General features: G+C 52.7%; 1 protein-coding gene across 1 annotated transcript; it reads left to right on the top strand.

Moving 5' to 3' along the window:
• Positions 1-2456: 2456 nt before the first annotated feature.
• Positions 2457-22128, top strand: LOC101988229 (GRB2-related adapter protein). Its single transcript, XM_005349904.3, has 5 exons — positions 2457-2543; positions 9723-9820; positions 13634-13756; positions 19246-19414; positions 21112-22128. The coding sequence occupies exons 1-5, from the start codon at positions 2466-2468 to the stop codon at positions 21295-21297; spliced, it is 654 nt and encodes a 217-aa protein (XP_005349961.1). The 5' UTR covers positions 2457-2465; the 3' UTR covers positions 21298-22128.
• The last annotated feature ends 173 nt before the right edge of the window (positions 22129-22301 follow it).

The raw sequence follows: 22301 nt of genomic DNA, 5'->3' as shown, positions 1-22301 counted from the left end.
TGTCCGTCTACTGACTCCTACATCAGCCTAGGTGTCCGTCTACTGACTCCTACATCAGCCTAGGTGTCCGTCTACTGACTCCTACATCAGCCTAGCTGTTCATCTACTGACGCCTACATCAGCCTAGGTGTCCTTCTGCTGATGCCTACGTCAGCCTAGGTGTCCGTCTGCCGACACCTACGTCACCTAGGTGTCCGTCTACTGACACCTAAGTCATGACACGGCTGTGCATACACAGGGAAGACCCATTTAGCTGCAGAGAAAACTGAAAACTTCAGGAAAATGGGTGGAGCTGGATAGCAGTACATTACACAAGATGGCCCAAGCTCGGGAAGAAAAAGCTTCGTGTTCTTTTCGTATGTGGGTCCTAGTTTGTAACATATACGCATGCTCAAATAAGGGGAAATGTGGGTAAAACACTAGAAAGGAGACAGAGAGAGAGTGAAAAGAGGTTCTGAGGAAGACGGGGGTGGGTGAGTGCACAGGACGCATGTGACATGAAAGCAGAAAGCGGGGGTGGGGGACTGGAGGAGAGTGGGAGGGTGAAACCCAAGGAGGGGGGAGAATTATCAATAATGTATTTTATTCAACAAGGCTGCTATGATACATAGCTGTTTGTATTCTCATTGAAAAAATTAAATTTTAGAAGTATTGTTTTTCTTAATAATTTATTTACTTTTATTTTATGTGCATTGGTGTTTTGCTTGTATGTATTTCTGGCCAAGGATGTTGGATTCACTGGAACTGGAGGTATGGATAGCTGTGAGCTACCATATAGGTGCTGGGAATTGAATCCAGGTCCTCTGGAAGAGCAGCCAGTGCCCTTAACCATTGAGCCATCTCTCCAGCTCCCTAGAAGTGTTTTTTAAAAATATAAGACCATGACTGGGCATAATGGAGCACAGCTTTAATCCCAGCACTCTAGAGACAGAGGCAGGTAGACCTTTGAGTTGTAGGTCATCCTGATCTGCATGGAGGGTTCCAAGACAGCTAGTACTACATACCGAAACCCTAGATTTTTTTTTTAAATCTGCTTTCCTCTTTCAAGATTTTTTATGTTTATGTGTATTTTGATTGCAATATGCCTGTACACCCCTATGTTCTTGGTGCTCACAGAAGCCCGAAGACAGTGACAGACCTGGAACTGGAGTTACAGATGGCTGTGAGCCACTACGTAGATCTGGGAATCAAACTCTGGTCCTCTGGAAAGACAGCCAGTCCTCTTATCTACTGAGCCATCTCTCCATGTTTTGGAAAAACATCATATAAAAAAAAATCTGTTTTCATTTGGACCCATCCAGTTCCCATTCTATAGCTTGGGTTCTTCATCCTGTCCTTGTGTGTTTGGGCTCACTGTGGCTCACTGTGGTTCCTGTGGAGAACTCCAGTTCCAAACACATAGCTGTGTTTCTCCGTGTTAGATTCTATCCTCCAATACTTACAACAATGCTGTCTGCACCAATGTCACAGCCCTACCAATCTCACCAGGGAGATTTAGTTGTATTCTTTCAGACTATAATTGACACACAGCACAGGTGCTATCCAATGACTCATGAGTGAGGTTTGGATGGGTAAGGAGTTTTCTGGAGCAGAGGGAAGACAAGGGGTGGCAGGTAGGAGAGGGCGGTGTGTCCACCGCAGTGGCTCGAGCTGTTCTTTGCTTACAGTGGGGGGAATAAGAGGGTTCATGTGGGAGCTGTGTGGAGCAGGTGAGAGGAGATGGGTGGGAGGGTCTTGAACATGGGCTGGATCTTGGGGTCCACACGGCAGGTGCTTAGGAATCTCTAGAAGTATCAGTAGTGTCCCAGTTAGATTTTTTTTTTTTTGTCAACTTGACACAAGCCAAGGTCATCTGGGAAGAGACAACTTCAGGGGGGAAACTGCCCCATATACAAGTCTGTGGGACATTTTCTCGACTCATGATTGGTGTGAGGGGAGTCTAGTTCACCGTGGGTAGTGTCACCCCCTGGGCAGGTGGTTTGGGTACCCATTGTATAAGAAAGCAAGCTGAGCAGGCCATGGGAAGGAAGTCAGTAAGCAGTGCTCCTCCATGGTCTCTGCTTCGGTTCCTGTCTTGGCTTCCATGATGGACTACAACCTGTAAGTCAAACAAACCCTTTCCTCCCAAGTTGCTCTTGGTTATGGTGTTCATCACAGCAAGAGAAACCCTGCATAAGACAAGTAAGAAATGTGGATACTGTGAGACAGGAGCCAATCACGAGATGGCTCTGTACCATCCGAAGTGGAGACACTGGGATTCCCCAGAGTCAACGTGGGTATGTGAGCACACCCTCCCTGAGCTGTGACATGGGTGACATGTCTCTGCTTCCTGTTTCTCCCCCATCAAGAGCAGTTTCCTGCTCCAGCTTCAAAAGAACAAACACTCAAAACAAAGGAAGTGGTCCTCAACCACGGGAAGCAGGAAGTGTCTGCTGGGTCCTCGGCTAAAGCCCAGGGACAGTGGGATGGAGTCCGTGGCCCTGTACAGCTTTCAGGCCACAGAGAGTGACGAGCTGGCCTTCAACAAGGGGGACACGCTCAAGGTACCGAGCTGGAGACGGGCTGATTGGGCTAACAGGGGTGGTGGGGTTGGAATCAGGGTCCAGGATAACCCTGGTAGTCAGAGCTGTGAGGGACAGGCTCAGCTGAGCCACCTCTGTGTCTCTCAGTTTCTCTGTCTAGGAAATGGGAATAGTGATTACCTCCCTTTGGGGCCATTGTGAGAGTCTGAGGCAGCTGCCACGGTGCCTGGCAGGAGTTCGTTCAATCCTCCAGTTTTGTGCTTTAAAACAATAACAACTGAGAGAAAGAGAGTTAGAGAGAGAGGGTGTATGTGAGAGAGAGAGAGAGACAGAGACCGTGTGTGTGTGAGACAGGTGGTCTAGAATAAGCCGACATCCTAACCAAGTGGAGCCAAGATAGCTAGGATATAAGTGTCCAGCTGTAACGTGAGGAGAGGGAAAACAGAATAATATACTTCCTTTGCTCTCACCTGGGCTCCTCTGGGTCGAAACGGTGGCTGTCCGCGTTGTTAGAAAGATGGGTGTGTGAACCGTCTAGTAAGAGTGCCCTTACTTAGACATTTGCGTGCAATGGAAGAGCCCAGGGGCCACAGTCAAGATCTGGGGGATGGTCATGCTAGATCATAGGCCCTGGAATGCTAATAACCTCCCCTGTGCCCTCCGTTGCCCTTCCAGTGACCCACTGGAGCAACTGGCACAGAGCTAGGTGGCTACCACCCTGAGTCTGGCCCCAAGAGTCGAGCATCGGGACAGCTTCTCTGAAGCTCATCCATGGGACCCATGCTCAGCGTGGAGCTCCTGGGTGTGGAAGACCATTGCCTGGCTGCAGCGAAGCGAGCCAGGGAGGTATCTGTGTGAGCTGAGTGTAGAGCGGAGTCTCAACTTTTATTGCTTTAACTCTTGGGCTTTTGTTCAGTCCCTTGGGTGTCTGAAGCTCTAAGCTGGGGTTCAAAGGTTGCTATGGGTCTAAAGCAGCCACATACATTTGTGGCGTCCCCTTCTTCAAGGCAAGGTGCTGGCACCTGGGTCTTGCCTAAGCTGTTGACCCTGGGTCCTGTGCACACTCAACCACTTTGTATCTGCCTAAGCTGTTGACCCTGGGTCCTGTGCACACTTACCACTTTGGCCTGGGAAGGGCCTGGGCCAGGAGACTCTATGTGGATCCTAGTTTACTTCAGAGGCCTGGGCTTCTCTGGAGACCAGCTCGGGATATATTCTCACACACACTTGAGGCTAGAAGGTCCACAGGAATGCTGTGTAGAAGATTCTAGCCCAGGTTCAGAGGGCCCAGTGAAGTCTCCAGAAAATTCTGTGAAGCCTGATAGCCTCCTCCTTCACAGATTCCCAAGAGGAGCAGGGAATCACATTGCTAAGAGTCTACTGAGAAATGGGGGTGAAGAGTGGGGGGAGGGGAATCCAGCTACCCATTACAAGCCATGAGAATAGGGACCTGGAAGCCCAAGGCAGGAGCAGCTTGCACAGTCAGCTTTCAGTAAGGGAGTGGGTAGGGAAGCAGAAGAGGCCCATGTCAAGCTCAGGGGGCTACAGGTAGTCGGCAGACATTGGGGAGCTGCATCCTCTTGATTCATTTGACAAGCACTGGGCTACTTAGCCAAGCTTCGTGTAAGGGCACAGGCAGAAAGGCAGGAGGCCGGGGATTGGGAGAGTCGCTGTAAGCAGGGAAGACAGAGCAACTTTTCAAAAGAGGCGTAGAAACCTGGGCACTGAAAGAACTGGCTGTGCAAAGAGCCAGGTGAGACAGGGCTCTCACAAAACCCCGAGGCAGGACCTTGACCTGTTTGAAGAGTCTGACAAAACTGTGAGAGGGAGGGGAGGAGTCCGGGTCTGCTGGGTGAGCAGAAAGGACAGAAGGGACACAGCCATAGCTCAGACTAAGAACAAACTTCATGACCAAAATGACAGTAATATAAAAAGAGCTCTTGCTTTGTTTTGTTTGTGAGACAGGGTCTCACTATATAGCAAGGCTGTTCTGGAACTCACTATGTAGACCAGGTGGGCCTTGAACTCAGGGATCAGACTGCTTCTTCCTCCCCGTTGCTGGGTTTAAAGGCATTTGATACCACACCTAGCTTTAAAGAGCTCTAGAAAGTGTGTGTGTGATGTATATGTATACTATTACACACACATATATACACATATACACTTACACTATTCTGTCACAAGTGGGAAGACAGACAGGGGACACAAGCAGAAACTTGCAAGAGAAACAAAGTGAGCAGGTGGCCGCCCAGATGCATCAGTGACAGGCACTGTGTGGCTGGTGTCTGCTGCCCACTCTGCATGACTTCATTGTATTTTAATTAATCTATTATTTTGAGACAATATCACTATGTAGCCCTGGCTGGCCTGGAATACACAGAGATCTGCCTTCCTCTGCCTCTCCCTCCAGAGTCTGTAACTGAACATGTTCACCACCATGCCTAGGACTTTAAAAACTTCCCTTTGAAGAACAGCAAACACACAAACAAAACTTCCAAGGTTTTTGAGAGTGTGGAGAGGTGTGTACTTCCTTGTGGGGTAGCAGATGGGTGAAGTGACTGATAGACATCTGGGAAACACATACAAAGTTTTAAATGTTTGCACTTGGCCTGGTGGCGTGTTCCTGTAGTCCCAGCATTTGTGGCGCTGAAGCAGGAGGATTGCTTGAGCCTAGGAGTTTACCTGGACAGCATTGCAAGCCCTGTCTCAAAAATGAATAAATGAAAAATAAGATAATCTGTTGTGTGGCCCAGAAAGTCCCTTTATAACCAGACAGTATCTGGCAGGTTCTGGGTCCTGGTCCAGTTCCTGGTCTAGACTCCAGCTAATCATCAGAAAGCAAACGGCCAGGCTGGCAGGGTTGGCACTTCCAGGCAGCTGATGCTCTCGTGGTGGCTACACCACAAATTAGGCACAGGACTCATCCTGAGTGGGCCCTCAGGAGGGTAGGTGTAGCCCTACCACTCTGTGTAAGAATTCAGCACCAGCCGGGTGGGGATTGGGAGGAAACCCATCCTCCCCACCCCAGAGCACCGGAAATCACTGAGGGGACAGAGCTGTCAGGACTATTCCAGCCCAAAGTCACATTCTTTTTGTTTATTTGCTTGTTTTCTTCCTTTCTGTAAAACTGTAGTATTTACACTGTGTGAGAGCATGGATGCCACAGTGCACTTGTGAAGCTCAGAGAACAACTTGGGGAAGCCAGGTCTCTCTCCTGCCACCGTGTGGGTCCCAGGGACCGAACCTAGGTCATCGAGCTCGGCAGCAAGTGCCTTTGTCTGCTGAGCTCTCTCCCTCTTGTTTGTGAGACAAGGTCTCCCTGTGAAGCCCAGGCAGTTTGAATTCACTATGTAGCCCAGGCTAGCCTCAAACCTACAGTGATCCTCCTGCCCCAGTTCCTCAGTGCTGGAATAGAGGCTCATGCACTACAGCCCCCCAACCCCCACCCCACCAGGGCAGCGCTAGGAAGGCGCTCAGGACTATGTGCGTTCGGGGCAAACACACTATCCTCTTCAGAGTCCTTGCACAGGCTGGTTCTGCAATCCTTTTTGTATTGATTTTCCCCGGCTCTGCGTTAGACCTGTTTTAGACTGGCAGGAAACCGCAGGATAGGAGGGTGCATCCCCCACTGCTGCAGTCAGCCACCAGCTGCTAGCCGTGGTTACGACGAACAGGATTGCTACGTTAGTGCTGCCCGCCACACATCTAGATTTGATTTCCTCGTCATTTCAACTCGCTAACACGTTGTGTGAAATAGTATTCAGTATCTTCATTCTAAGATTTTTGGCATGACTTTGAACTTGACCCCAGAGTGCTTCCCTGCCTCGCTATAGTCTCCCCCGGCTATCTGAAATTTAAAAAGATTACACCCATGTGTACTGCAGCGGCACTTCCTCTCTGGCCAGGGTTTCTACACTGTGTGCTGGTCGCGTTCAGACCTTCCCCAGTTGATCTCTGGTGAATGTCACCATGTCATGCTAAGTCGTGCCAGCTTGAAGGTGGAACACAACTTCCTCCACAGGTGCTCATAAAATCTAGGAGGAAACCCCCTGGCCCATAGGCTAGCTCAGGACATGTGGCCCTGAGTGAGTCTTACCAGGGATGAAGGCCCTCTTTGGCAGGCAGTGCTTGCAAGGGTAGATAGCTAGCACCCTGCCACTGTTCGCTGGAGGAAGAGCACGACACTATTCTCTCTCTTCCCCCCCCTTCTCAACACACACACACACACACACACACACACACACACACACACACACACTTTTAGACGTCTCTCATCTATGATTAGCTTGCCTCAGAGACCCAGGCTAATATCCCCCTGGAAAGCTGATGGCACCCACGCACCCTGGCAGCCTACCCCTGAGTCCTTTCAACTCTGGACTCCTACCCTGAATCTGAGCATCTCTCCCTGCCCCTGAGTCCTCTCCCCTGGTCATGGAGCCATGCAGTGCCCTTCAGCATATGCTGCTCTCAGCCTCCAGCCCACACCAGACACTCCGGCCTCCTTTAAGGAGACAGAGGTGGGTCCATCTCAGAGCCGTCGCCTGGCTATTCCTCGTTTCCTCTTCTTGGACACTAATCCCCTATTTTTCACCATCGGTTTCTTTCTCTTCTTTCCTTCCTTCTTTCCTTCCTTCGTTTCTTTTTTCTTTTTCTTTTTTCAAATTTTGTTGATTTTTTTTTGAGCTCTACATTTTTCTCTGCTCCCCTTCCTACATCTCCCCTCCCCTTCAACCCTCTCCCAAGGTCCCCATGCTCCCAATTTACTCAGGAGATCTTGTCTTTTTCTACTTCTCATGTAGATTAGATCCATGTAAGTCTCTCTTAGGCTCCTCGTTGTTGTCTAGGTTCTCTGGGATTGTGATTTGTAGGCTGGCTTTCTTTGCTTTATATTTAAAAACCACCTATGAGTGAGTACATGTGATAACTGTCTTTCTGGGTCTGGGTTACCTCACTCAAAATGATGTTTTCTAGCTCCACCCATTTGCCTGCAAAATTCGAGATGTTATTTTTTTCTGCATTGTGAAAGTGTACCACATTTTCCTTATCCATTCTTCAGTCGAGGGGCATTTAGGTTGTTCCCAGGTTCTGGCTATGACAAACAAAGCTGCTATGAACATAGTTGAGCACATGTCCTTGTGGCACGATTTGAGTCTTTTTCCTTTTTGCTGTTAGAGAATGGAGAACTATGAACAGTGTCTTACTATGTCACCCAAACAAGGCTAGAACTCAACAGTCCTCCTGCCTCAACCTTCTAAGTGCTGGGGTGACAAGCACGGACCACCAAACTAGCTGATTCCTTTTTGTAAATTGGGGCATCTCCAGAAAGGCTTTTGCGAGTCACTCTGGGTACTGCTTTGACATCTCCTTGTCCAAACAATGGCTCCCACAGCTCTCTCCCCAGCAGGAGGCTGCTGCTTTCCTTGGCTCTTTGCTTCTTCACAGCACTACTGCCCGTGGGTCACAGGCTCCTAAGGCTGCATCTCTAGGACTCCTGCAGTCTGCACCCAGTAGGTGCTCAGTCAAGAGCTATCAGTGGCTGTGTCTGGGGACAGTGGGGAGACCAGCAGCAGGTAGGGCCAGAGGAGGCACAGACAGGCGCTGTGCCTGAGCTGGGAAGCAGGACTGCCCTGAAGTGTGTTCCCTGGGGAAGTTCCCAAAGCTCCAAAGATCTGGGGCTCCATCAACAGTAAGAATTCAGGCCGGGCGGTGGTGGCGCACGCCTTTAATCCCAGCACTCGGGAGGCAGAGGCAGGCGGATCTCTGTGAGTTCTAGGCCAGCCTGGTCTACAAGAGCTAGTCCCAGGACAGGCTCCAAAACCACAGAGAAACCCTGTCTCGAAAAAAAAAAACCAAAAACAAACAAACAAACAAAAAAAAAAAAACAGTAAGAATTCAGCAAGGTAAGCACAGAAGCACCTCGGGTCTCTATAAAGAGATGGGTAGAAGCAGGACAGCACATGGCAGGGGTTACAGGCACAGTGGCTGCTTAGGTACTACAGGACGAGACATTGTATGATGTTGGCCACAGCTGTGCCCATTTAACAGACAAGGATGCTAAAGCCAAGACCCTAGAGACGGCAGGAGCAGTCAGAGCTCAAGAGCACATGGACTTCTGTCTCAAGCTGTGGCCACTGGGGAAACTTGGTTTCATTTTGAGTGAAAGTGGTCCTGAGTCAGCTACCTGCTTCCATCAGCCCAGTGCCGCTGACCTTGTTCAGACCAGGAAGGGGGTCAGCCTGGCTCCAGGGCCTCTCAGGGGGCAGGTTGGAGTTGAGGCACAAGCCCAGACTTCCAGGTGCTTTTCACTTGTGGATCATACTGGAATATGTCTGTGTCCCCTGTTTCTGTTATTCTGGTGGGGAGGGGAAGGGGGCAGCCAGCTCTGCAGTGGCTCCAGGTACAGAGCAGGAGCGGGGGGAGGGGTGAAAGCCCGTGGTGGACCAAGGCCCCATGACCAGCATTTCTAAAACCCCAGGCCAACTATGCTGTGCCACGCTGGTCAAGTTCACTCCTTCTCTGAGTCTGTCTGTGAAACAGCACTTGGTGATGTTCAGCTTCTTCTGGTTGCTTGAGAACTGGGATGACACAGGGCAAGTGTACCCACGAGATGAGTGTGCTGTCCCCTCCCCAGGACTACTTTCTGTCCTTCAGTGGTTAACGCAGTGATTCTCTGTCCAGTTCTGCCTAGTGCACCGGGGGTGACAGGGCCCAACAGGCTTGCAGGGTGTCTGTGGAGTCCAAGCATCTGGGCCAGAACCTGGGAACTAGCTTCATCAGAACACAGCTCTTTCCTCTGTTCTGCTATTCCTGGCTCTCATGTCATTCCAAACATGAAATTCATGTGACCCAATGTTGGGGCTCACTGACTCATCTGGGGGCCTCCAACTTCATGTCACATCTCAGTGGTCAGTGATTGGCTGCTCTGGGTTCCTACAACCAAAAGACCTGCTCCCACCCCCTGAGGCCCCTGGGTCACCCTAGGGGTCTGGATGGGAGAGCACAGAGGTCGCAATGCCCCGTGCCATAACCACAAGCTTACATGGGCTCAGGAGGCACAGGCCTGCTGTGGATGACCATCTATCGGCCTGTGGGCTGCAACAGGGCCTCATCCAGGGCTCTGACCTCCGAAAGGCCTGGGAACAGCTGCAGACAGCAGGACCTCAGCAGGTGGCTAAGCGTCCATGTTGCTCCTGCCTACAGATCCTGAACATGGAAGATGACCAGAACTGGTACAAGGCTGAGCTCCGAGGAGCCGAGGGTTTTGTTCCCAAGAACTACATCCGTGTAAAGCCACATCCGTGAGTAGTCCCCACTGCCACCATCCACCTGGAGGCTATCAGCCCCACTTTGCCCTGCCAGAGCCAAGATGTTTGGGATGGTCCTAGATACCGCACAGCCCGAGGAGATGGACACTGGCTGATCGGTCTGAAACTTGGGGAGGTTAGGAGTACAGTCAGACCCAGATGTCTCAGGCCTGGGACCTAGGTCAGGTTCCTAGGAGGTGGCATTGAGCATTGCTCTCAGAATGCCTGGGCCACTAAAAAGTCCCTGACCACCAGCTGGCTATACCTTAAATGGCATCGTGGTCATTGGTCTGGTACCAGGGAACCAGGCACAGAGACAGAGGGAGACACGGGGCACAGAAAGAATATGTGGAAAGGCAGATAGCATCAGGGTACCTCTCAGAAGGGGTGGCAGTGAGTGAGACGCTGAGGGATGGATGGGAGCTGACTGTACAGACAAAGGCGGTGGCTTAAGGCATTTTCAGGGGAAGGTAGAAATGGGAGGAAGCCAGAACAAACCAAGGAGAGCAATGAGTAGAACCAGTACAGGGGACTGGCCGGAAGAGCCTGGGGTGCGGAGCCAAGGGAGTGGGAAGCCATGGGGTCCTGAGACAGTGTGTGTGTGTGGGGGGGGTGTTCAATTAACAGGTGGGAGCTATGCTGTGGTCTGGGTGGGAGGAATGGAGGTGCAGGGTGGGGCTCAAAGGGTATTTCCTCTGTGTCTTTTTTCTGCTTCTTTCCAAACCTGCCGCTACCTCTCTACCGCCTCCGGCTTCCTGTTTGGGGTCCTCAGCCCCAACCACCCTGCTGGGTCCCAGGCCTTCCTGCCAGGTACACCCCCCACCCACCCACCCACCCACCCACCCAGAGGCAGGGGAAGGAGAACACAAGCATGAAGAGAGAAAAGCATAGCATGTAGTTTAGATGCTAGCCAGGCGAAGCCCGGGCCGGGCGTGAGCTAAGGCTGTGGTCATCTGTGTGGCCTCAAGGAGGGCGTAAGGCAAAGGTTGGAGGGCTGTGTGTGGTGTCTGAACTACTGAGAAGCCCTGACCCTGGGCTGGGAGAAAGATGGCAAGGGCTGAAGTCCTGGGTCAGGCTGTCATGGAGGACAGGAGGAAAGAGGGGCCAACAGGGTACTCAGAGTCACGGAACCCAAACCCCTGGTGGCCTGGAGGGCGGCTCTGGCCACCTGTGCTTAGACCAAGCAGCATCATGATCAGGTGCTAGTCAGATCCTAAGGGGCCTGCTGAGTAGTTGGCCCAGTTTGGTAATCTTAGGCCCTGCCCAAAACAGCTCTGGGGGACATTCCCTCTTGGGTGTGAAGACCCTAAACATAGGGGTGGGGAGAGAGGGCTGTAATCCTCAAAGGCCTATGCCAAGCCCTCTCTGTCCCTGAGCCCCAGGGTGTCCTCTGCCCCTGGACCAGGAGGCACTATCCCTGCTCTCAGTGAAGTTGGAGGACTGTGAAACGGTGGGGTGGGGGGTTCTCAGGAAAAGGATAAACCCCTGGGCCTGCAAGTTAGAATAGAAGTTTGTCAGGGAAGACAGAAACAGACTCAGGGGTGTGTGGAAGGTAGGGAATGAGCCACGTTCTCATAGTGGCAGCTGGAAAAGCCTCCAGGTGGCTGGCTGTTCCTCCAGCTGCCCAGCTGTGGGGGAGCTATTAACATCGTCTTACAGACCAGCAGAGGCATACAGAGATTGGGTGGCTTGTCCAACACCACTTAGCCAGCAAGAGGCAGGCTGGGATTGCAGTTAGACGGTAGAGGCTCTTCATGAGCCTGCAGAGAGGGAGAGAAAACCTGTGGGAGCGGCGGTGTGTGGGGGCGGGGAACCTCTCCGGAGACCCCAGGCCTCCCTGAGTTTCAGTTTCCACATCAATAGAAGAAGCAGCATGATGTAGTCAAAGACAGAGTGATGAGACCGAGTGTTAGAACTCTGGGGAGTGTTCCCTGTCCTTCGAGCAAGTAACCCCTCCCTCCATAACTCACAGCCCACTGGACCCATTCCCTGTGACCCTGTCACCCCAGGGGTCCCACCTCCACCTCTGCTGCTTGGAGATTGTATTAGTCAGGGTTCTCTAGAGTGACAGAACTTAAAGAATGAATCCCCCCCACCTTATTCTTCTGTGTGTGTGTGTGTGTGTGTGAGCGCGCACAGGCGTGTTTGTATGCTTTATTAGAACACTAATGCTTTATTAGAACAGGCTGTGGTCCAGTTAATCCAACAATGGCTGGCTATGGATGGAAAGTCCAAGAATCCAGCAGCTGTTCAGTCCACGAAACTGGATGCCTCATCTGATCTTCAGTATACGCTGGAATCCCAGAGTAGGCTCTAATGCCAAGGAAGGAATGAACTTGCTAACAAGGCACGGGCAAGCAGACAGACAGCAAAAGCTTCCTATTCCCGTGTCCTTCATAGGCTTCTAGCAGAAGGCATGCCCAGATTAGAGTTTCCCAGCTTAAAGATCTGGATTAAAGGCACGGTTTCCGACCTCAGACATATGGATCAGAAGTAGATCTTTCTACTTCAAATTAAGCAAAATTCCCTCACAGGTGTTCCCCAGGTGTTCCCTCTTTTGCGGGGTTTAGTTAATTCCGTATGTAGTTAGGTTGACAACCAAGAGCAGGCATCCCAGAGACCCAGTTCTAGTGTGTGGGTTTTGGAGTCCCGGCCAGGCATGACAGGCAGTCTGCCATCCCTGAGGACCCCTCACCTCCAGGGAATCCCCTCTAGATCTCAGCACACTAGCCTAGGAGAGCAGCTGGCTGGCGAGGCTGGCGAGGCTGCTGCAGGACCTGGTTAGCCCCACAGATAGGAAGGACACCGGGAGAGGCTGTACAGCAACCTTGTATCAAGTCTACTACTCGGGAGGGGCTCAGGAAAGGGAGGACACTACTACTGACGTCATCCATACTTATTTGGGGTGTGCTAGGCCAGCACGCCACCACTGACCCACACCCCAGCACGGGTCTGCACTTTTTAACTTTTGAAAATTTGTCCTTGGCCAGTGAGAAGGCTCTATGGTTAGAGGCGCTTGCTGCTGAGCCCAATAACACGAGCTCAGTCTCTGGGACTCAAATGGTGGAAGGAGAGAACCGACTTCTGCTCTCTCTCTATGTGGTACAGACATTCCTGCATGTGTGCCCATCAGAAATAAACACATTTTAATGTTAAAAAAAAAATCAAGGCTAGCTCAGTGGTTAAGAGTACATACTGGTCAGCCAGTGGTGGCACATGCCTTTAATCCCAGCACTCAGGAGGCAGAGGCAGATAGGTCTCTATGAGTTCGACAGATCTAGGGCAACACAGAGAAAATGTCTCAAAAAACAAAACAGAACAAAACAAACAAAAAAGAGTGCCTACTGCTCTCTTGTGTGGTTTCTAGCACCTACATCAGGTAGCAGCTTACAACCAGCTCCAGGGGATCTGATACCTTCTTCTGGATTCACGGGCACATGCCCTCTCATGTATGTATGTATGTATGTATGTATGTATGTATGTATGTATGTATGCATACGTGTGTGTTTGTAATTTAAAAATAATAAAAATAAATCTTAAAAGGGAAGGAAATCCTCCTCTACTGTCAGGTTGGGGTGTACAGGCTGGTGGAGCCCTGGAGCCTGGCCCTTGTTTGTCTTGGGTGTGGGTTTGTCTGGCCTGGTAAGAAGCAGCAGAGACAGGTTGTCTTGGATGTTTTTTGCCTCTGCTGTGTAACCTTGATTTGCTTCCCTGCTTTTCAATTTCCCCACATGGAAAATAAGACAATGGTGCCAGGGACAGAGGGCCAGCCCTGCCCAGCGCTGACACTGTCCCCTCTCTGCACAGGTGGTACTCGGGCAGGATTTCTCGGCAGCTGGCTGAAGAGATTCTGATGAAACGGAACCACTTAGGAGCCTTCCTGATCCGGGAGAGCGAGAGCTCCCCTGGCGAGTTCTCCGTCTCTGTGAAGTGAGCTCCGGGGTGGGGGGGTGCAGGAGTGGAGCAGACCTGGTAGGGCCCCTGGCTGAGTAAAAGGCTCAGAAACAAGTCCTCTGAGCCCTGAAAAGCACAGGGAAGTGCCGCAAGCGGTGGCAGTCCAAGACAGCCAGACCTCTTGCCTGAGCAGGCTTCTTAGTTAGAGGAGGAAGAGCGTCCATTGGTGCTCCGGGCTGGTGCCCAGAGAGTGCTCCTGACAGGGTTCCACTCTATGGCAATGTCGAGAGGACGGACCTTGATGCCAGACACTTCTAATTCTGAAACTGTCATTTTGTGGCTGTGTGACATAGGACCAATTATCTAACTTCTCTGAGCCAGTAACGCAGAATGTGGTGTTTACTCTACAGGGAGGAGCTCACACCTCGCAGGAGAGGGCCTGACCACAGAAGCTCAAGCAAGGTTGCTGAATGGGGAACTGTGAGGCTTATTAAAGATGAACACCGTCGCTCTTTAGTCTGGTATAGCAGAATAGAATTGAGGGCTGCTGGGTCAGCCCCTGGCCGCCAGTTCTGGCAGGTTATTGACTTCTCAGTTGCGCCAGGCTGGCTGGAAGCTGGGAAGCAGACTGGAGATGACGAAAATAAGGGCTGCACGGTGGAGACAGAAACAGGGAAACACGCGCCTCGGGAGGTTAACCAGGAACACCTGCTGGGGTCTCTGAACCGGGAGGCACTCTTCCGCCTGGTGCCCAGGGGAGGCTTTCAGGCAGGGGGCGCTGCAGTGCCAAACCCCACTGTGGGATGCCCTGGGTTGTGCAAGAACCATGATGCCAAGTGGTGGGAGCGACTGAAACAAGGGACAAGGCCTGGCTCACACTCAAAGAGAGGGGGCCATATGGCAGAGGGCCCAGCACACAGCTTGGGCTTTTCTCTCAGAGCAGTCCCGAATCCTGAAGGGTTCTGAGGAGGAAAAGTTCCATCTGTAGCAAGTCCCCCTGGTGGCTGTGAGGAGGAAGGACTTGGTGGGCTGAGGCAGCAGGAAGCCGGCAGCTGATAGTGTGCTGGGGAGGAGAGCAGTCTCAAGGCCTAGAGGTGACATGGCTTAGGACAGCAGGCCCTACAGGATCTACTCTGTTGCCTGGCTGCTCCTGGAATGAGCTTCTGTGCTAAAGGGACAGAGGGTGGTGTGGCCTGTGTGTGGCTCTTCAAGGATGCTTGACCTCTGGCCAGTGGCTTTCAACAACAGGCCTATTGAGGACCCTGGCAGTATATGACCCTGCTGTTCCTGTGGACTACGGTCTCTCCCTTCTGCTCTCATGGCCTGTGGGAGCTGCAAGACCCACCACAGTGGGGAGCTACTGCCCTGGGACCACATCACGTGTCCTGTCTCCTGCAGCTGCTTGGCAGCCACCCCAGCCACTGGCTATTTCAGGAAGGTCCCCCACACTTTCTCCAGCCACCCCAACTGTGCAGCAGCCATTGGCTACTCCAGGAGGGTCCCAACCACATTCCTCTTGAGCGTCCCAGAGACCCAGGCTGTCTTGACAGATTTTGGGAGGTAGCTCTGACTGGCCACCCTGGGACAGGGAGTATGATGGGATACACATAGACCAAGAACTTCTACCATGAGCAGGCGCAGGAGGACGACTAAACACAGAGGTCATACTCCAAGAGGGGAAGAGGCAGCAGTCAGGCCTTAAGCATGTGTGGGAGCCCTACTGGGGGCTGGGGGCATCAGGCACAGGAGACAGCATGTATGGCGATCTAGAGGTTGTACGTTGAGGGCTGTTTGGATGGTAGCATGTCTGACTGGGAGGGCAGATGGCAGTGTTCTGGGGCAGATTTTAAGTAGGAGAGCTGAGCCAATGTGTGGTACTCAAAGATACCCTGGCCCACACCCCACCAGTCCTTTCCCAAGGAGTCCTAGCCAATCACCTATGTTAAACCAGGCCAGTGCTTCCCCAGCTTGGACCACCAGGTGGCCATCTCCACCCTTGTTTCCTCCCAGGCTGGGTCAGGGATCCTGAGACAGACTAATGTGTTAGGATCCCAGAAAGGGAGTGAGTCCCAGCTCCGACGTCTCCTAGCCCTGAAATCCAGACAAGTTATCCTGGGAGCCTCGGCTTCCCCATCCATAAAGTAGACATTGGCATAAATAGAACTGTGTTCTGGGTACACACTCTGTAACTATTGCCTGAGGTGGAACTGGAGGGGAGCACCTGCTCAGAGACCACTTCTGGCTCCTCTGCCCTTGCCCAGGGCTTCCCAGAAGACAACTGGTTGGGATGGTTGGGAGCCCTGGTCTCGCCCTGGCTTTGCCTGGATCTTGTGTATAACTTCAAGCAGACTCTGGTCCTTTCTTGGTGGTCATATCCTCAGCTGTGACCCCGAGTCAACCTGATAGTCCACCCTCCCTGGCAGGGATCTCCCACGAGTTCATGCCAAGACACATATAGCTGTCGTCACAGGTGGCTTCATGGGACTTGGATGTTGTGCAATGCCATAGCACAGCTAGTTGACTGGAGAGGTTTCAGAGAGCCGACCCCCTGAACCCTGTGTGCCTAACTGTCCCCACGTACTCCTCTCTAGGCCACTGGAGACTCTTCTGTCACAGCTGATAGTCCCCAGTTAAGGAGCCTTGCTTCCTTTCTGGCCATGGGTGCCTTGGGGCTAGTGAACATTTGTCTGCATCCCCAGATGGGTGCTACACTGAGTACCTACTGTGAGCCAGGCCCTGTCCCTGAGGCCACTACTAAATAGGACAAAGCTCCTTGTTCCCCAAATACCTGTGTCCTGGTAGAATGAAGAACTCATGATCAGCAAATAATGGTACCTGGAGTAAACGAGGTAGGGCTGTAGATCCCAGTGTGTAGGTAAAGAAAGAGGGGTGAGAAACTTGCTACTGACCTCAGTGTCCTGCCAGACAGTTTCCTGAAACACAAAGACCTGGCAAGGCCTCTCAAGGCCGGCTCTCTTTTCCCTGTGTGCTGCAGTGAGGACTCTCCACTCCCCCTTGTTCCCCAGTGGACCTGACCCAAGTGAACCCCAGCTGGGAACAGGGGCACGTGGGCTCCTGCCCACCCAACCTCCCTTCCCCTCTCAGCAGCGGCTGCTGTGACCAGGCAGGAAAAACTCGATGAGCAAGACTGTCCTGACTAAGACCATGAGTTTTTCGAATGCAGGGAACTGGCTCAGCATAGTCCCTTTGGGGGTTGGGGTCAGGGGTCACAGAGTGGTGCCCAGCGAGGGACACAGGCAGTCACCTCCGCAGAGGTGGAGATCAGTAAAGATAAGTATGCCAGGGACTACTGCAAAGCCCCGGAGTCCAGAACCCAGCTCTGGGGCTCGGGGGCAGGGTGGGGTCCTGAGGAGCAATGTGGGATGGAGATGTAGAGGGACCGACCCCTTTCCAGACAGCCTGGTCCTTCCTCAGCTTGGAAACAGGAAAAGCTACAGTGCAGGCCAGGTGGAAGAAAGGACAAGACATGTCACATACAGCCCAGACTGTCACATTTCCCAGCCCTAAGAGTTTCCCAGCTGCCAGGTTGGAAAGTTCTAGAACTCCTGGCCCCATGCCCTGTCCCCCAGCTCTCCCGTGGGATCCAAGAGCAACCCTCTGCAAAATTCTCCAAGCCTCAGGCTCTCAGCTGCTTTCGGAGGAGCAAGGACTTATGAGTCCAGAGCCTGCCCTGTCCCACTCCATCTTGCTTTGCTGGGTCCCTGCACTCCTAGCCACATCAAGCTACTCTGTTGTTCAAAGTGACCCCTCCCCATGCAGCTACCCCTGAGGCCAGAGAGGTGGGCCCACCGTCCCCTGCTCACCCTCAACATCCACACCTTAGGCACTGAGGCGTGGGGATTGTGGCAGCCCTGGCAGAAGCCTCCTCTGAGGAAATTGGCCCTTCCAAAGGTGTATAAGCAGTGCCGTGACTGCAGGTAGGGCTGGTCTGAGGCCAGGTCATCTGGTAGCTACAGCCCCCATGGAAAAGCCCTCAGCAAAGCCTGCAGTGAGGGGCTGAAGGCGTCGTGGGCTGTGGAGACATTCAGGGCAGCTCTATCTCCTCGCTTCTGGTGCCTGTACACAAGCTTTTGTGAGTTTTGTGAGCGATAAGACTGGGTGAGGGTACTGGGATCCAAGTTGAACCCTGGCCCTGATGAATCACACGGGGTCAGCTCTCCAGAAGTGGGCAGTTTATCAGTGACTTGACTGTGAATGGCAATGCAAAAATACGTTCCTCCTGGAAGACCAAGGCCTAGAGAGAGGATTGTTTACGTAGTCCAGACCGGCTTCACACTGGACTCTGGGATTTCAGGTGTGAGCCGACGCCCACTCCAGACTCTAGTCAGGGCTGGGCAGGGAGCGTCCCCAGATTCCTAGCGCTGTCTTCATCCTAAACCTCCAGCCCATCCCTGGGGCTGGAGAGAAAAGGAGCAGTGGAGGGCAAGGTGCGGCTACAGACTTGGGAGGAGAATGGTCTCTCTGGAGGGCGCAGCCCAGGGTGTAGGTCGCATTTGGAATAATATCTGGGACATATTGTCCCGGTGGGAGTGACAACTGCCCTTGTCCCCACCAATAATCAATCAGAGAGCTCCTCTGAGCATTTGTGACTAGAGGCAACCCCACCTAGCCTTCCTTCTGTGGATTTCTGGACAGGCTGCGGCTGCACTCAGGCCTCAGTTTCCCTACTGTGCATAGGGTCAGGAGGTAAGACTAGCCACCTGTGACAGGAAACGGGTCCCAGATTTAACCGCTGCCACCATGCCCACTCCCAATGGCACCTCTGAAGCTGTCTGGCTGTTCTGGTGTGCAACAGGTTGCAGGTTAGGCCCAGGCAGGTCCCTGGGCACAGTCCCTAACAGGATGGCCTACTTTAGTGGGACTGGGATAGACTTGGTACATTTTGGTGGCATTGGTCTGAAAGGCTGAACATAGAATTAGAAAGCAAGGAGCAGTTGGTTTCAGAGAAGCTAGCAAAGACAAGAAGCCAGCTCTTGAATCTGAAGAGTTGGGTTTGTCATGAGGGCAGTGGCAGCCATGGAAGGTTCTTGAGGGGAAAGAAAGGACACGGAATAGTCAGAACGTCTGGGTAGCTCTCATAGGCACAGAGTTTGATCAGAGTCTGCATGATCTTGGGACTCACTCCCCAGAGTACTGGGAGGACTGGGAGGGGGAGGGGAAGAAAGAGATTGTCAAAGTTGAAGGGATGCCAAAGAGGTATGAAAGACATGTGCCCAGAGGTACCCAGTGATGGTCCCAGTACGCCAATGTTGTGTTTCAGCTTTCTTATCCTAAAACACTATGAAGTGTTTTCCCTATAAGGAAACTGAGGAGTTCAGAGGAGTTAAATGACTTGCCTGAAGCCACACAGCAAGGAAGTGCCCTTGTCTAGAGCCCATGCCCTGAATCCCTATTCTACCAGGATGGCTTCCAGTGTCTTTGCCTCCTTTGACTTCAGATGCCCCCAGAGAAGTGCCTGGCTCCAGAGACGGGGCTAGGTCTGAGGCACTGGGTCTTCCCCGCAGTTATGGCGACCAGGTGCAGCACTTTAAGGTGCTTCGAGAGGCCTCAGGGAAGTACTTCCTATGGGAAGAGAAGTTCAACTCCCTCAACGAGCTGGTCGACTTCTACCGAACCACCACCATCGCCAAGAGGCGGCAGATCTTCCTGTGTGATGAACAACCACTGCCCCAGGTAAAGCTGGGACAAGAACCCTGAGTCTGAGGAGCACTGCCTTGCCCTCCCCAGAAGCCCAAGTCCCCAAAGCGGCATGAGTGTGGTCCCTACAGGGAAGGAGGAAGGGCTGTAGAGAAGGTAGGAACAGTGCAGAAACTTCACCCTGCCCACACACTGAAATCGTGTAGGGTGTGCAATAGGTGAAAATCAGTGCTTGCTAGTGAACGACTGTATGAACATCTGCTGAGTCCCACAAGCCGAGCTGCACTGTGCACTCCGATTTGGGTTTTGGCAGGATTTGTGTTTGTTTTGAGGTAGGATCTTTCTGTGTACCCCGGGCTGGCCAGAGATGTGCTATGTAGAACAGATTGGCCTTGAAGTCTCCGTGATCCTCCTACCTCAGCCTCCCGAGCACTGGGATGAGCCTGGTACTCTGTGCCCATGTTATGCCCACCTCTTTATTCCCGTTACACAGATGAGGAAACAGGGGCCAAGAGTGAGCCAGCTCAATGAGAGGCTCCTTCTCTGCTTCCCAAGGAGGAGCTGAGCTTGGACAGGATGTGGGCAGTGTGACCCCCCCTCAGGGATAAGGCCTAGCTGGGCCCCGGGTGTAGAGAGATCCATCCAGCCCTAGTCCTCACAATAACAACAATTTTCCAGCAGCCAGTCCTTTCATCAAGGAGCCAGGAGCAGCTCTCGCTCTCATTAGGATGACGACACCAGCCGACTGGGTTATTAGTGCAGCACGGTGTTTTGCTTCGAGGCCAGGACAAATCAAGACCTGGGCATATTTGAACTTGAGCACCACAGAGAGGGAGGGGAGTATGATTCCTGCCAAGGCTTGGAGAGGGCTGCCCAACTTCGCAGTCAGGCCTTGTGTTTTTCTCTTCTCTGAGACCCTGCTATGTGACCTGGGGGCCATTTCAATCCTTAGCTCTGCCTTGGTTTCCCCTTTGTTCAATGGGACGAGTTAGGGGTTTGCTTTACCAGGAGAGACACACTGTGACTTCAGAGACCCCCCCCCCAATGGTGCCCACATGGCTCCACTGCCTGGCCTAGTGAGCTAAGGTCCAAACATCAGCCCCTCCTGCTCACCACCTAGGCCAGCTCTGCCTGGTGAAAAGGGAGGGGCTGATCTGACCTGTTTTCCTCTGTACTGGCTCTGCCAGAGCCTGGGGTCACCATTGGTGTGGGGGGGGGGCAGGGTGAGCTTCTTCCTTCCTGGGCAGAGCCCACTGATCCTATCACATTCTCAGAAGTTCTGCAGGCTCAGCAGAGGCAGAGGGGAGGGCCTGAGCTGGGACACAGCAGGTGCCTAGCAGGAACAATAGGGAAAACAGTAGGGCCCAGGAGGCAGAGATGAGCCGAAGCCATCCACACCCAGGACCCAGACCTGAGAGCAGATAGATAGTGGGGGTAGCATTTCTACTCCCCCAAGCCTGAGGAGTCTGTGGAAGAATCTGCTCCTTAGTGTTTTCCAAGCCTAGGAGTACTTCCATGTGGCATCAGTTACCATGTTTTTGTGGGCCCAGAGGTAGGTTACAGGACCCAGAAAGAGTTGGACCTTAGTTCCACAAGCTATGTAGCAGGGCTGTGAGTGGCAGAGGGCCTGTCCCATGTCCCCCAGCAGGAGCGCACATCTTCCATGGTGCTCCAGGGGAAGGACAGCTCGCTGCCTCCAAAGAACACTAATTTTTCTGCTTGCTCCTCCACAGCCGACCCGGGCTTGCTTTGCCCAGGCCCAGTTTGACTTCTCGGCACAAGACTCATCCCAGCTTAGCCTCCGCCGAGGTGACATCGTGGAAGTCGTGGAGTGTGGGGACCAGCACTGGTGGCGGGGCCGGGCCGGTGGGCGTCTGGGTTTTTTTCCACGGAGCTACGTGCAGCCGGTACACCTGTGACCCCGTAAGACCAGAGGAACGATGCTCTGGGCACAGCCTCTTCACACTAACCAGGACCGATGTTGGTCACCACCAGGCTGGTTGCCGGGTTCATAATGCCACCCGCCACTGACAAGGCCCAGCCTCTCTAGGCTTGAGGACCGACTGTTAATGGCTAGGGCCCCGCTCAAAGAGTGCTCCCCTTGAGCAGTTACCTGCCGCCCATGTTCCTAAAGCACCCTTCAGATTGTGCAAGTTGCAAGGAATGTGCCTTAGCCCTGAGCAACCTGGACTTCTATGAGGGAGCAGGGTAGTTCCTCCCACTTGAACACCTTGGAAGGCCCTGGCCTTATCCTACCAGCACCCGATGAGGCGCTATAGAGGTGAGTCCCATCTGAAGAGGCCCCTTAGGGACAGATGCCATACAGTGGGTCCCCTCCTTTTGGCTACAGAGAGAGAGAGCCCAGCCTGGAGGCATGGGTTCTGCTTGTTCTGGAAGAACAGACAGCCTACGGCCTGCATTGAGTGGACATGAAGTCCAAGGAGATGACGCCTGGCCATTGAGGGACCCTGAGCTGTCTCTGCCCAGAGTCACAGCACCTTCAGGTTGGGAAAACTAGGTCAGATTTGACAAGGCCTGGCATGGTGGTGGGCTTTGAGGGAGGGAGGAGGAGAGAGAGCGTGCACCTCTGTGGTTGTCTTTAGTCCCTTGAAGAGCCCAGGTTGCAGGGGTTCTCCCTGAGTCCAGGCTGGCCCAAGACCCTTCAAGCTCTGAGCCTGGCATACCCTATGCTCTCAACCCATACCTGCATATTCAAAATAAAACATGAACCAGTAGACATCCAACAGAATCTTCCATATGGGACTTCTCTTTGTGTATTTATTTTTGTTTTTACATCCAGACCATGGTTCCCCCTCCCTCCTCTCAGTCCCCCGCCCCCCAACATATCTGACTCATTTAGTGCTGTTTTTGAAAGGTCTCCCCACCATATTTTTAGAGCTCCAGTTCCGCTGGCTCAGCCAGA

The sequence above is a fragment of the Microtus ochrogaster genome, chromosome 7, assembly GCF_000317375.1.
Source record: "Microtus ochrogaster isolate Prairie Vole_2 chromosome 7, MicOch1.0, whole genome shotgun sequence".
NCBI classification, from domain to species: domain Eukaryota; kingdom Metazoa; phylum Chordata; class Mammalia; order Rodentia; family Cricetidae; genus Microtus; species Microtus ochrogaster.
The sequence above is the reverse complement of the archived record's forward strand: the minus strand, read 5'-3'. Positions and strand labels throughout refer to the sequence as shown.